Here is a 13352-nt window from a genome sequence, read left to right as displayed (position 1 = left end):
TAGAGAAAGTCCTATAAACTAATAGAGGTGTAACCTTCTGATTTTGTTTGCATTACAGTATCGTTATCACTAGGAACCAGAAAACCAAATGGAGAGACTCCAAATCTCCCCCCTCCTCCTCCCTTTTCCCCTACATACTCCATGACTGTTATCATCTCGATCATCTCCAGCTTTGCTCTGGTCGTCATCCTTGGCATTGTCACCCTGGTTTGCTGCCGTCGGCGAAAGCAGTGGAAAAACAAAAAAAGGTAAAGCTTGTGACTTAATTCAAGGCAACAAAAGTTGCTTTGAAAGACGGCTTGCCTGTGTCTGAGAGCATAATCCTGCAAACGCCTGGTTGCGGGGAGCAGCCCTCCCTTTGCTTGTGGCAGCCCAGTGTAAGCTCTGGTGAGTCCTTGTGCCAGAGCAGAAGGTGGCCTAGTGACCATTCTGTGGACATGGCATGACATCTTGCATCAAGGGTCTTTCAAAAGCCCTGCTGAATCTCTCTTCATCCTGAAAGAAAGCACCCCCAGAGCACATACAAATAGTTATCTTCTGGTTGAGGGCTGTGCACGCACTGACTGAAAACTGCTCCACTGTTTCAGAGAGTCAGAGACACCGACACTCACCACTCTGCCCTCTGAACTCCTCCTGGACCGGCTGCACCCCAACCCGATGTACCAGCGGATACCCCTTCTCCTTAATCCAAAACTGCTCAGCCTGGAGTATCCCAGGAACAATATTGAATATGTGAGAGACATTGGGGAAGGCGCATTTGGGAGAGTCTTTCAAGCAAGGTAAGTGGCCTGTGTGTGAGTCCTCTTTATCTGGAGATACCTGGGAAAAATTGGCAGTCAGGCAACTGCTTAGCTGGGCACTGGAAATCAGTCATTCATTCACTCAAGCCAAAATCTAATGCATGTGTACCACGTGCTACACTCATGCTTGAATAATTGCTTCTGTTGTCCACGGCATGCTGTTGATATTTGTTAAACTTTTGTCACAAATGACTCTTTTTGTTCTTCTTTCCAGCAGATGTCTTACTGACATACCTAAAGTCTGGTATAAAAGCTTAGCTAAATTTATCATCACTGTTTTTGCCAAGAGTATTGCCTGTGACGTGACCTATTGTGAAATTCTTGCATTTCCCAGTATTTGCAAATTGTTGGTGTGTGGTATCCTCCATTATAACACCAACATTGGCCAGTAATTGCCACAGAGGGCAATGTCTAATGCTACAGTTAGGTCCTGCCCCATTGTCCATTTCATTCAGTGGCAAAAACAGATCAAACCAAACCAAAAATCCCCTAAAAACCCAAGCCACTTAGGCCAACTTTTTTTTTTTTTTTTTTTTTTTTTTGTATGGTATGTGCCCTTTGGTTACTCCTTTTTTATACTTGGAATTTGCAGCCACTGTTGCCTGTTTTAAATTTAAGGTATCAGATGAGATTCCAGTTCTGTTAAATCTCGTGGGAGGTGAGATCATGCACTTCAAATGTGAAAGATGTTCAATTGAAAAACGCAGAGATGGACCTAGTTCTGCCTAGACTGAGGTGGATGGAGGGTGTCTTGTTAGCCTTGACAGAGTCCATAATTTTTGCAGCACAGTCTTTGGCCAGTACTGGTCTTGGAAAATCCCATCTCCAAATTCCTGAAAGAAAATTGACAGACTGACCAGTTCCATGTTTACTCAGGATGGTATTTTTTGTCCTTTACAGTTGATAAGTCTGGCATGTGGCAGATTTTGTAGCTGTATCTGGAGTAGTGTGTCATGACCTCAAAAAAACTAGGGGAGTATCAGAGTCCCACTATGGGCCAAGACCTGCCTGGTGGAGCTGCTCCCATTCCATTGATTTCAAAGACAAAGGAATCTCCTTGCCAAAAGTAGTCATAATTGCAGATACCTTTAATGTTTATAGTTGTGCTGTTGATATATCAGCTAGGAAAAGAGTTGCACACAGGTTAGATGTGTTAGAGTGGGGAATCAGTATCAATAGCTGTGATGGATATTTTTTACAATGAAGGGATGCATTTTTTTCTGATGGAAAAAATGCAGTCATACTTTTCTTTAATACAGAGAGAGCTAAATATAACAAAGTTCGAAGGGCACGCAGTGGGAAAATCACAGATGCTTAGCCTATGATTGATTTTTAGCCTGGACGGCAAAGCCAAATGCATGTGAGCTTGAAACAAGAACAAAGCTGTAGGAACTGTGCCACAGCTGTGCTCAGGGCACTGCATGGCAGCCAGCACAGGGGCACAGGGCAGCCCACGTCCCAGCCTCAGCGCAGTGCTCGGGATGCCCTGCAGAGAGTTGCCTTCCCGCTCATGTGGCAGGGGTCTTCACCATGCTGCGGGTGTGCAGGCAGGGCAGGCGATCTTCCTGCTGAGTGCTGCTTCTGCCCTGTGCTGGAAGCTTCAATACAGTAAGTGATGCACAGGCCTGTCCGAGTGGGAAGTGACTCTCACCCAGATTCAGCAGGACCTCTCAAAGGGCATTCAAATGTCACTAAAGCACTGGGTTAAGCAAGCGCTAAAGTGGTGTAGAGGCCTTTTATGTGGATTTTGTCCACCCCAGTGATGCAATTTCTTTTAAGTAAAACTTTTTGCTATTGTCAGTGGGAACTGGGAGAAAAAGAGGAGAAAAAACCATGCAACACATCTTAGCTAGCTTTTGCAAAGTGGAGAGTACCATACCCTCAGAAACACCTTGCTCTCTGTAGCTCAGAGAAGGAGCCACAGAAATACTGCTTCTGAGCCTTATTTTTGTTAGTATCTCTATCAAAAGTCCCTCAAAGGCCTCATATTTCCAGGGAACATTTAAGTTACTGGTATATCTGTGCACCACTGGCAGAGCAGTGCAGACTGCTGATCCAGTAGTGCCCGCTGAGCATCCCTCCAGGTTACTGAAGCTATTACAGCTCAAATCATTGCCTTTCCATCTCAGATGGATAAAATGTACTTGTCTACGTGTGTTAAATGGACATCTTGAGCTAAGTTTAGCAGCCCCCTTACTTTTCCTGGTCTCATGTTTCTCTCTCTCCTGTAAACACAGCTCTGTGCACCGTGCCAGCAATGCCTTTGCCAGTTGGCTTGCTGCGAATCCTGATTCAGTGTTTACTCACTCCTGGGTCAAGCAACATGTTAGGACAGGAAGCGTCTGGCTATCATTTACTAGCTTCTCCTGAAAGGCTGCCGTCTTCACTGGGGGCAGCTTCACACTGAAAAGGATGAGGAAGTAACCAGTTACCCTAATCGATGTCCTTAAAATAAGATTCAGGACCTGGCTCAGGCTTGTCCTGACTAGGTTATAATGGCCAACTGAGGATTCTCTGCCCCTGTGAGGACACTGCTGGCCACACATATCAGCAGTCCCATGCAGTTCAGCGCAGACCAGCACGTAAGTTTTCTCCCAGAGCTGGGGCTTTATGGTCCGTGCTAAGCCTAGAGTTCAGAATTGCCTAAAAGTCTGGATGTGGGGTCTTTGGCAGCAGACCAGTAGACCCCCACAGCAAAGGCACAGCTTGCCATCTGTACAACAAACAAGGCTGTCCCTAAAGTTGGAGTTTCTCTGACAGAATTCCTCTCATGTTCTTTCCAAGTGAAAAGGGTGTTTCTCTGACCTACTGTCTCAAATATAGCTGAAAAAGAGTGTGGATGTTAATTAAAAAACGCAAACCAACCAACAAAACAAGCCCCTGCCAATTCTGACCCCTCTCCTGCCCACATACAAATTTCTCCAAAGGATGGGGTAAAGGTAAGTCTCCACCATCCTCAGTAGATGTTAACTGCATCATTTAATAATCTAGCAGAAACTACCCAGCTGTCATGTTAAGAAAGATGGGGGACAGGACACAATCTCAAATACGGGTTAAAGGTCCTCCTCGTTTTTTTCTGTTACTGCTCTGGAAAGAAAACCTGACTGGAAACTTGAAGTCAAGCACTCTCTGTAGGTGGGCTCGGGGCAAAATCCCTACTTGCATCCCTGGTCAGTTCTTTGAATGGCAGGTAACTAAATGTCAGATGCTGCCAGTGTTGCACAAATCCATTGATGGTGAAGAAGACAAGGACAGCTGCTGTCTATCCCATATGTGAACAGTGGATATTTCTCCTAACCCAAGGTAATTTCTGTTGATCCTTCCCAGTTTTAGAATAAATTTACCTGTTTTCTAGAAAACAGTCTATGTTCTGGTCTGCTGCATAAATTCTCCTGATTAATTTCAGAAGCAGCAGCTTCCCATTGCTCACCTGCAGATATGTCCCTATCCCTTTGTTCAAACACTGGTCAACTTCAACAGCTCTCTGCCAAGACTGCAAACAGTCTGTCTCTGTTCCAGATCAGTATGATTTTCACAGGTCTGCTGAACCGGACTGAATTATTAGCTCATGGGTTACCAAGGGTAAAATTTCTTGCTGTTGCCTGAAGGTCCATTAAAAGGCTTTGTGCAGCTTAATCTCACTTAAACTACATTCAGGTTAGTTTACATTACATGATTTCAGTGAAATGGGCGTACTTCAGACTTTAGCCAGGGGTGAGTTTCTCTGAAGCATGCAAGATGGAGCTGTGCCTGCTCCTGCTTTGGCACTGCACTAGGTCTGCTAGCCATTGATGAGTCGTAATCTACATTGAGGCTGTTTGGGAGAGATAAAGGCTCTCTTCTTTTTACTTTTAAATGCTCTGCTCATTTCTTCAGGCTGTTGCTGACTTTCTGCAGCACTGAGATTAGACAGCAGCTGGTAGGTGCTGGTACTTCTCTGCTCCTACTAGACTAGACTCGCTGCCAGCACAGGGGAAACAAAAGAAGACATTTTGCTGTAATGGAGGCAGTACCAGACAAGTGTGGACTCCGCTCCTTTGCTCTGGGGTGCCAGATCTACTCGTCCAAGTGTCTCAGCTGTGATCTGGCCACCTGTGAGATTCCTTTCTCAATGGGCACCCTGCCATCTTCTGGCATTTGACATTTACAGCATCCAAGTGCAACTGTTGCAACAGCCATATGTCTGGAGTAGATGACAAGGAAATTGGAAGTTTGCTTTGGAAATTGGAACCTCCTCTTGGGGTTACTGAACAGTAAAATAACCTGGCATTTGAGCAATGGGAGGGCAGTTGGGCCGGCATAGTAACACGACATGTAAACGGATGCCACTCTCCATGGGCTCTGGCTGGCTACCTGTAAGGAGCGTGCTTCAGCTGCAGGACCCCTGGGAAGAATGTTTGTGGGAGCAAAATGCACATCTTTATTTGATGCAGGTTTTAAGAGTGGAAAGTTACTCTTCTTTGGCAACAGCTACCCGTAAATCTTTGGCAAGCCCATCTAAACTTGTTGAGGGCTCAGTGACCTGTGCATAAGAAAACAAAATGAGTCTGTGATTGCTCTAAATCAGGAAGCTCTGTTTCCTATGGATTTGTGTCTCTAAGATCTAACTGAATATTCACCACTGTCTTAACATGGGTGTATTCATGCATTAACTTTTTCTACAGAAAGGGCACATGTACAGTTTGTCCCTTCTGTCCTGTCATCTGTTTCCACAAAACTTGCAGGAGCATAAATATTTCCTAGACCTCAGCTCTACCACATTAATTTCAGCTGAAATTAGCTAACTGGTTTGTGACTTGTTGAATTACAGGCACACACACAGAATAGTGGCAGAAGGATATTTTCCTTACAAAACCAGAGGAACATACTGTAATTATTACTTTCACTCTAATAATAGCCAGATGTACCAATGCCACCATTGTGCCAGGTATGGGACAAGACACAGTGAAAAGAGACTCTTTCAATATTTCCATATAAGGTGGGTTTATGTTTAACTCTGGTGAGCTCAGTCATTATACCCCAAAAGCAAATTGTTTGGATTGAAGAGTCCCATCCTGCTCTCCATGAAGTTTCTGATGTGACCTGCAACCCAGGGAGAGGTTACTGCTTTACCAACCTGTTATTTTATTTCTGTCTTTACCAGTCATGGTAAAGAGTCTGTAAGCAGAAAGAGCATTGATCAAAAAAACCCTATACTGGATTCAGTCCGCCCTGGACTAAATTAAATATCACTGTACTCTGCAACACAGACATGCCCAAGGGGTGAAGATGTTCTTTGATGTTCTGATGTTCCTTTGGCTGGTGCTGGGGCCTTGCAGCCTTTTTTTTTTTTTCTTTTTTTATTTTATTTTATTTTATTTATTTTCTGTCAGTCTATACTTTTGCACCAGAAACACAGCCTACATTTAGTGTGCATGCATCCATCACTGATGCACTGATGCTTTCCCTTCTCCCCTCTCCCTTCAGGGCCCCAGGACTGCTGCCGTATGAGCCATTCACAATGGTGGCAGTGAAAATGCTGAAGGAAGAAGCATCTGCAGACATGCAGGCTGACTTTCAGAGGGAGGCAGCCCTCATGGCGGAGTTTGACAATCCGAATATTGTCAAGCTTTTAGGTATGTGAATCAGGCACATACATACAGGGTACCACCTTCTGCAAATCTGCTGTGGGGTTGTTGAGGGTGCAGGAGTGAATACACATCCATGACTAGAACTTAATGCAAATGGAAGTGATGGTCTCTCTTGCAAGAGAAAATGCCTCTTGCAAAAGATGTGAGCTTTTTTATGTGCCACTGCATGCTCTGTTAAATCGTCCACCAGAACAACTGCAAAGTGTAGGTTAGATGCTCTTGCCTTAACAGGATGGTGCATTGTAATAAACCTTCCCACCCTGAGTTGAATATACTGTTGACCATTATGCTGCCTAGCTCTGCTTCCAGTTTAGTAACACTGGCACAGATGTCTTATGGGGAAGGCATGAACTTCCTGGAGCTGTGATTTAATTTGCGGGTACTTAAAACACCCAGGCACAAGTGTTTTTAGTTTTATGGGTCCCACTTACTATTGAGATGTCTCAACACTCACCAGCATTAAAAAAACAAAAAAAGACAACCACAAAAATGGTCTCTTCCTTCCTTTTTCAGCTGAAAGGAAACATGGTTTATTGGGTTTTTTAGAAAGTCTTAGTGTCACAGCTTGGTTAATAGGGCATTCTGCTGTGAAGAAAGCTGCTGACCGAATTTTACTTCAATAAATTCTCAGGTTTTGACTAAAGTAGATATTGCTAGCCACATTGACCTTGCAGTCCTGCTCTAAGATTCTTGTGAACAGGCAACTGAGATCTTAATTTATTTCAATGGGAAGCTCCACAAAATTTGGAAATAGATCAATCCCAGTTTTGGGTAAGCTGGCTTGATATGAGTACTTTGGCTACAGAAAAGAAAAGCAGGAAATGCCCCAAATTCAAATAAACATTGTGTTTAGTGTAAACACATTTTAGGTCAGGAAAGGGCAAAGGTACAGGAACAGACTAGTTTCACATTGTGGGGGTGTGGAAAAAACAGCCACGTTGTTGAAGACAGCTTAGATGATAAAGCTCTCACATACACTCCTCATGCTTGTCAGATCCTGATTTTATCACACTGGGAACAGCTATCTGTTTTTCCTCAAAGATTCAAGTGTTAGGTCATCAACAAGAATTTCAGATTTCACAATAAGTTGGATCACCAATTGCTAAATAATGGTCCTAGGAAAGCAAAACACATACATTTTAAATGCTGGCTTTTGCTGGTTGACAATTTAATAATAGGTATGGAAATATTTCAACCATATCACTGTATGCTCAGTAAAACTGGTGTGAGTGGGGTCCTGTACAGAGGCTGGCCTCCAGTGAAACTGGTGTAGGGCCAAGCATGTGCCCTTCAGCAGGACTAGGTTCTGTATCTATCATATGTGGCAAATCTCTCCTTTCCGATGTCTGTTTTTTCTTTTTCTGTCTTTCATTTTTGATTGTCTGTCATGCCAAAAGTAATGTCTGCAACAACATTTTTTGCATGAGCTGTTAAAAAAAATCCAGAAGAAGGGGTAGTGGGAGTGTCTTTACATTTCAAGTATCCCACTGAACCGTTGAACAAGCCTCATGTGATTACCTCCTGAAGTCTTCCTTCATATGTGTAGCCCCTACACCCATATCAGTATAGGTAACTAATTATAACAAACAAATATTTAAGAATACCATGATCAGAATTATAAAGGTTACTTTCTGAAAGTATGTCCTTCCAGTTGCAACTGGAAGAGGCAATACTTCTGTTAATACCAACTTAAGCAGGATTGTGCTCTTAATTAAAAATAGCTCCAAAAGTGTATCTTTTTCCTGGGGTGTCTGGACAAGTTAGACAACTGTATGACTTGTTAGCACCTCCCACAGAGCTCAACATTAGATCCCTGGTGAAGGAGCTTCAAAGACAAAAAGGAATGCATGAAAACTTGATGGTATTTGCATGCTTCACCTTTCTCTCGTCCCTTTATGCAATTGTTGAAAGTCTCCCCTTTGTGTAACTATTTCTGGATTTTCCTTGTTTTACAAAACATAACCCTCTTTTCTCCCCAAATGACCTGTGTGGTGCCTCTATATTCTTCCAGGTGTGTGTGCTGTTGGGAAACCAATGTGCCTGCTGTTCGAGTACATGGCCTACGGGGATCTCAATGAGTACCTGCGTGACCGCTCACCCCGCAACCTCTGCAGACTGGTGCACAGTAGCCTGGACACCCGGATCCACCTCCCCAATCCCCTGGCACTGTGCTGCACCAGCCAGCTCTGCATTGCCAAGCAGGTGGCTGCAGGCATGGCGTACCTCTCTGAGCGCAAGTTTGTCCACCGGGATTTGGCTACCAGGAACTGTCTGGTGGGGGAGAACATGGTGGTCAAAATCGCTGACTTTGGTCTCTCAAGGAACATGTATTCAGCTGACTATTACAAAGCGAATGAGAACGATGCCATCCCCATCCGCTGGATGCCCCCTGAGTCCATTTTCTACAACCGTTACACCACAGAGTCTGACGTGTGGGCCTACGGGGTGGTGCTGTGGGAGATCTTCTCTTACGGCATGCAGCCTTACTATGGGATGGCTCACGAGGAGGTCATCTACTATGTGAGGGATGGGAATGTCCTCTCCTGCCCAGACAATTGCCCCCTGGAGCTCTACAACCTGATGCGCCTCTGCTGGAGCAAGCTGCCTGCTGACCGGCCGGGCTTTGCCAGCATCCACCGCATCTTGGAGCGCATGTATGAGAGGGCTGTGGCAACCCCATCAGTCTGAGGTATGAGCGTGGGGGTCCCCCATGTCCAACCATCCATACTGACTTGGACCGGCCCATGGCTCCTGAGAGGCAGCACCCTGCAAAGCCCCACTTTAGGAGGAGAAACAGCCTGTTCTTCTGCCAAGCAAGAAGTGTGGACTGCATCTCCCTGTGGTGGGTACACTTCCCAAAGTGGGACTGTACCTCCCAAACAGGGCTGACCCCTGGCCACCAAGCCTGGACTCCCTGAACTGGTGAGGGTGCTGGTGAGGGTGCTCAGTACCTATATTATGCATTTCCAGGAGCACAGAGTTTCCCAGGGAAAGCAAAACAGTGTTTTGCTGGAGGCACTTCCCTTCCTAACAGGTCTCTTCATGTCCCTCTGTGTTTATGCTCTTGGCTTTTACCTTTTTCTTTCCTTCCTCATATATTTTTAAGTATTATTTTAAAAAAAAGAAAAAAAAGGATTGCAGAATTCAATCTTTTTTGGGGATACTATTTACTATTTTATTTTTGCATACTCATTTCCTTTTGTAGAAAAAGGATGTTTTTGAAGCCATCGGCCACTTTCTTTTTCCTTTTAACTTCCACATCCTCTTTGACACTCATGAACGTTAACACTGACATAGTCAAAACAGGAGCCTGCAGGACCACCGGTAGCTGCCCACATCTCATGTTACATGGATGGGCAAACTCCTGTCAAGCACAGAGCCTTACATTTTCAAAAGTGGGAAATCCACAGTAGGGTTCATCTGATGTTTGTTAAGACCTCATCCAAAAGCTTGACTCAAGCATTGCAGACTATCTTTCCTGCCTTCCCCTGCAACAAAGCCATTTGGTGGTAAGGGAGAAATTCAGCCTAAAAGCTAGGTCCTACACCTGAGGTCTCTGAGGTATATTTATTTGCCTCTGCCTGCAGTATGTCCTCATTGTGCTGAAATAAGGGAGAGATTAAGCCCCTTGTGCAAACGTGGCAGGTTATGTTGCTTATTTCTCTCTTTTTCCCTTCCAGTCTTTGCCTTCTGTTTCTCGTTTTCCTTTCCTGACAGCAGCTCCTAACGCCTGTAAGCTCCACTGCAACATTTGCTGGCCACCTTCCTTTGTGCTGCAGTTTACAGGCACAGAAGTAAGGAAGGTGGATGCCTGCCTGTAGTGGTTTAGGCCCTGCCGGGACCGGAGACCATGTTGCCGTTGTCTCTCCCCCACCCTCAGCCAGTCAGGATGGGAAGTGAGGCACAAACCCCGGGGTTGAAATAAGGAGAGATTTAGTACAACAGTGTAATAAACAATCTGAACAACAACAATAGCAATAACAACAACAATAAACAGCAATAACAGTAAACAAGACAAAAGATATACAGAGAAATCCCGTGGTGAACACAGCCAGCCCGCCACGTGTGCTCCCCGTGACCAAAGCCACACAGGAAAGCTTCCTGCGCTGCCGGCGGACCTGACCTCAGCATGGTATGAATAACCCGGCTGGAGATCCTTTCCCCCAACACGGGAAACTTAGCCCTATCCTAGCTGAACCAGGACACTGCCATCAGTGGCCTTCAGAGACAACCTGCCAGTTAGCAGAAGGTGGAAAAAAGGGGAGTTCTCACTCCACAGAAGAAGTGTTGCAGACTGTCCATCTGCAGGGCAAAGCTGAGACTTCCTCAGTTACACATGGTCCACAGCCCACCTCCAAACACTAAATGTTGTTTCTCTGCTAGAAGTTCTCCAAGCTGTAGCAGAAACTTTAGAGCTAGAGAAACTTGTGTTCTCTGAGGGCAGATTTTACCTTTTAGTTCCTTGGGCAGTGAGAAGCAGTTGTCCCAGACCCTTATCACTGATCCAGACCATCATCGCTGATTTGAAGTATAGCTGGAGGCAGGGATGTGCATTATTCCCACAGATCAGGAGAACGAGTGAGTCAGCGTTATGTGGCTTCCATAACTGGGACACACTGGTTGAGTCTATCCAAGAAACAGCAGTGGAGAGCAGCTGTTTGTAGGGCTGCCAGGAGTAGCCTTGCTTTCTGAAAGGTAAGCTTGAAAAGCTCTGCCAACCATTACGAAAACAAAACTGGAAAGCACATACCTTCCTCTGCTGTTTTCCTGTAATGTAAACTAATCTCTGCTCCATCATTTCCTTATCTTTCTGGGTTTTTTTTAAAAAAACCCTATAGTTTATTCTGGTTGTGGCTACAAGAGCATAGTTTACTGTTTTCAGACCACTGGTGTCAATTTAACTTGAATTAAAGAGCTTGCAACTACTCAAGACAACAGGAAGAAAGAGGAAGCTCTACTGGGGCAAGAGGAAGCTCTACTTGGGCTGCAAAACATTGAAACACTAAAAATGCTTGGATATCTGCACAATGAGCACATAAAACCCAATGCTGTCTTACTCCTTCAGCAGTCCTGCCATCTGCTACTATGATACAACACTTTACTGAGGTTTGGATGCTAAAAACCCCCTCAAGAACCCCAAACCACTCAATTTAAATAAAATAATTACTGGAGATCCATACATAGCTCCTGTTACCACATTATGACCACCTCACAGTCCTCTGCATTAAATTCTGTTAGGTTTTCTGTCCTCCCTACTCTGAAGTGGCAGGGTTGAGGAGACAAGTCTAGAGGGACGGGTGGTGAGCTGCAACTCCAGCTAAGCAGTGGTACCTGCAGCCTCTGCTGAGATGAGTCCCAGTGCACAGCCCAGCAGCTGCTCCACCTCTGTACAGAGTCTTGCAGTGCTTGTGGCAGCAGGGACTTTGTCACTCTCTTAAGAGAGGGCAGGGTCAGCCCTTGTATGTGGGTAGTTGTGTAGGTCCAGGTACCCAGAACTTCCACAGAACCTGGAAAATATCTTACGCCAAGCAGAGGGTGCAAGAACAGGCTGTAAAACCTGCACCACGTGCTAATGTGAACAAACACACCCATTTACAGTCCAAAGGACAGTTTTGCCTTTCTGCCTTCTAGGATCACAGCGCTGGCTTCAGACGCTCTCTCTCTCCATTTCCCCCAGCTAGACTGCTTTGAAACCACGATCACAGTTACCTTCTTGTTTTCATGTGGGATGAAATTAGATGCCTGTAACGTTGTGTGCTATGAAGTTTCCCTCACTTTTTTTGTGAAAGAGAGATTCACGCAAATTTGGAAGATTAGCCCTTTTCCTTGCACTTTTCTAGCCCAAATCCTTCTCTCAGTGATGGCGTGTTCAGGTCAGAGTGGGCCTGCAGCTGTAGAAGTGGAAAATTCGGTTTTCCTTGTCCAGCATTCCAACCTTTGCATTGTAAGCTTGCACTGAAATGTTTGGTAGTGACTACAGGTCGGGATGAAAAATGCTTCCTGCACTGTAAGAGAAAAGAGATAATTTCAAGATCGTCTCACAGAGAAGCTCCCTGTAACATGCTCTCCAAGGATGATAATCACTTCTGCATCACGATCCAGCAGGAGGGCTTAGCACCTAAATGGTGATGTCCTTTGAGGATTAAATGGTAGACAGACCTTCTGCTGCCTTGGCGTGTAGCTGGATTTTACCCTGGTTGTTTCCTTCTGTTGTATACTTTTCAGCTTGCTAAAAGCTGGAGGTTGAATTGCTTTCATAATCTGCCTTCTTTCACAGCTTTCATTTCTCCTTTGTTTTAGACTTCTGCTTTCTTCAATGTATGTTATATAGTGTGCTACTCCAGAGACTTCCAGACTTTTCTGTATAACTATCAGATAACTCAGATTATTTTGAATGGGAGTAAAGAGAGGGATTGTGAGAGAGTAAAAGAGAAAGAAAAATTCATTAGTCAAAATTTTGTTTGGAAGCAAAAATATTTTGCAGTCTCTAGTTTGGATTTATAATTCATGCAGAGAAAGAGGATGAATCAAAAATGAATATTTTTGGTGCTTCTGTTCCCATTACCACTGATGGCAGAGGGAGCCTTGCAGTCAGTGGCACTGGATGAGAACTCTGAGGAGAATAAGGGGATTTTCAGCACATTTGATATATCCATTCCCTCTGCAAGTGCCCTGCCTAGAGCACTTGCAGCACATAGACAACTTTATCCTGGATGACATATTGCTACAGTCTGATCAACCAGATGGAAATCCTGTCATCTTCTTGCGACTCTATTCAGCAGCTGCATTTAAAATGCATATTAATAGCATAAATTCCATAATTGATTGGACTGCCTGCAACATGATCAAATTTGATTTATAGGAACTGCCTCTCAAACACATTGTGGACTAGACTCTACTCTCTGGTCTAATTTCTTCAAGG

General features: G+C 44.7%; 1 protein-coding gene across 2 annotated transcripts in view; it reads left to right on the top strand.

Annotated features, from left to right (window-relative positions):
* MUSK (muscle associated receptor tyrosine kinase) overlaps positions 1-9118 on the top strand; it is a 52598-nt gene extending 43480 nt beyond the window's left edge. For both annotated transcript variants that reach the window (XM_074932357.1, XM_074932356.1), the window contains 4 exons: positions 59-248; positions 588-779; positions 6267-6415; positions 8442-9118. In XM_074932357.1, coding sequence (XP_074788458.1) covers positions 59-248; positions 588-779; positions 6267-6415; positions 8442-9118 — 1208 coding nt within the window. The remainder of the gene's footprint in view (positions 1-58; positions 249-587; positions 780-6266; positions 6416-8441) is intronic.
* Positions 9119-13352: the final 4234 nt, after the last annotated feature.

The sequence above is a fragment of the Athene noctua genome, chromosome Z (genome assembly GCF_965140245.1).
Source record: "Athene noctua chromosome Z, bAthNoc1.hap1.1, whole genome shotgun sequence".
NCBI lineage: Eukaryota > Metazoa > Chordata > Aves > Strigiformes > Strigidae > Athene > Athene noctua.
This window is presented reverse-complemented; position numbering and strand designations above follow the sequence as displayed.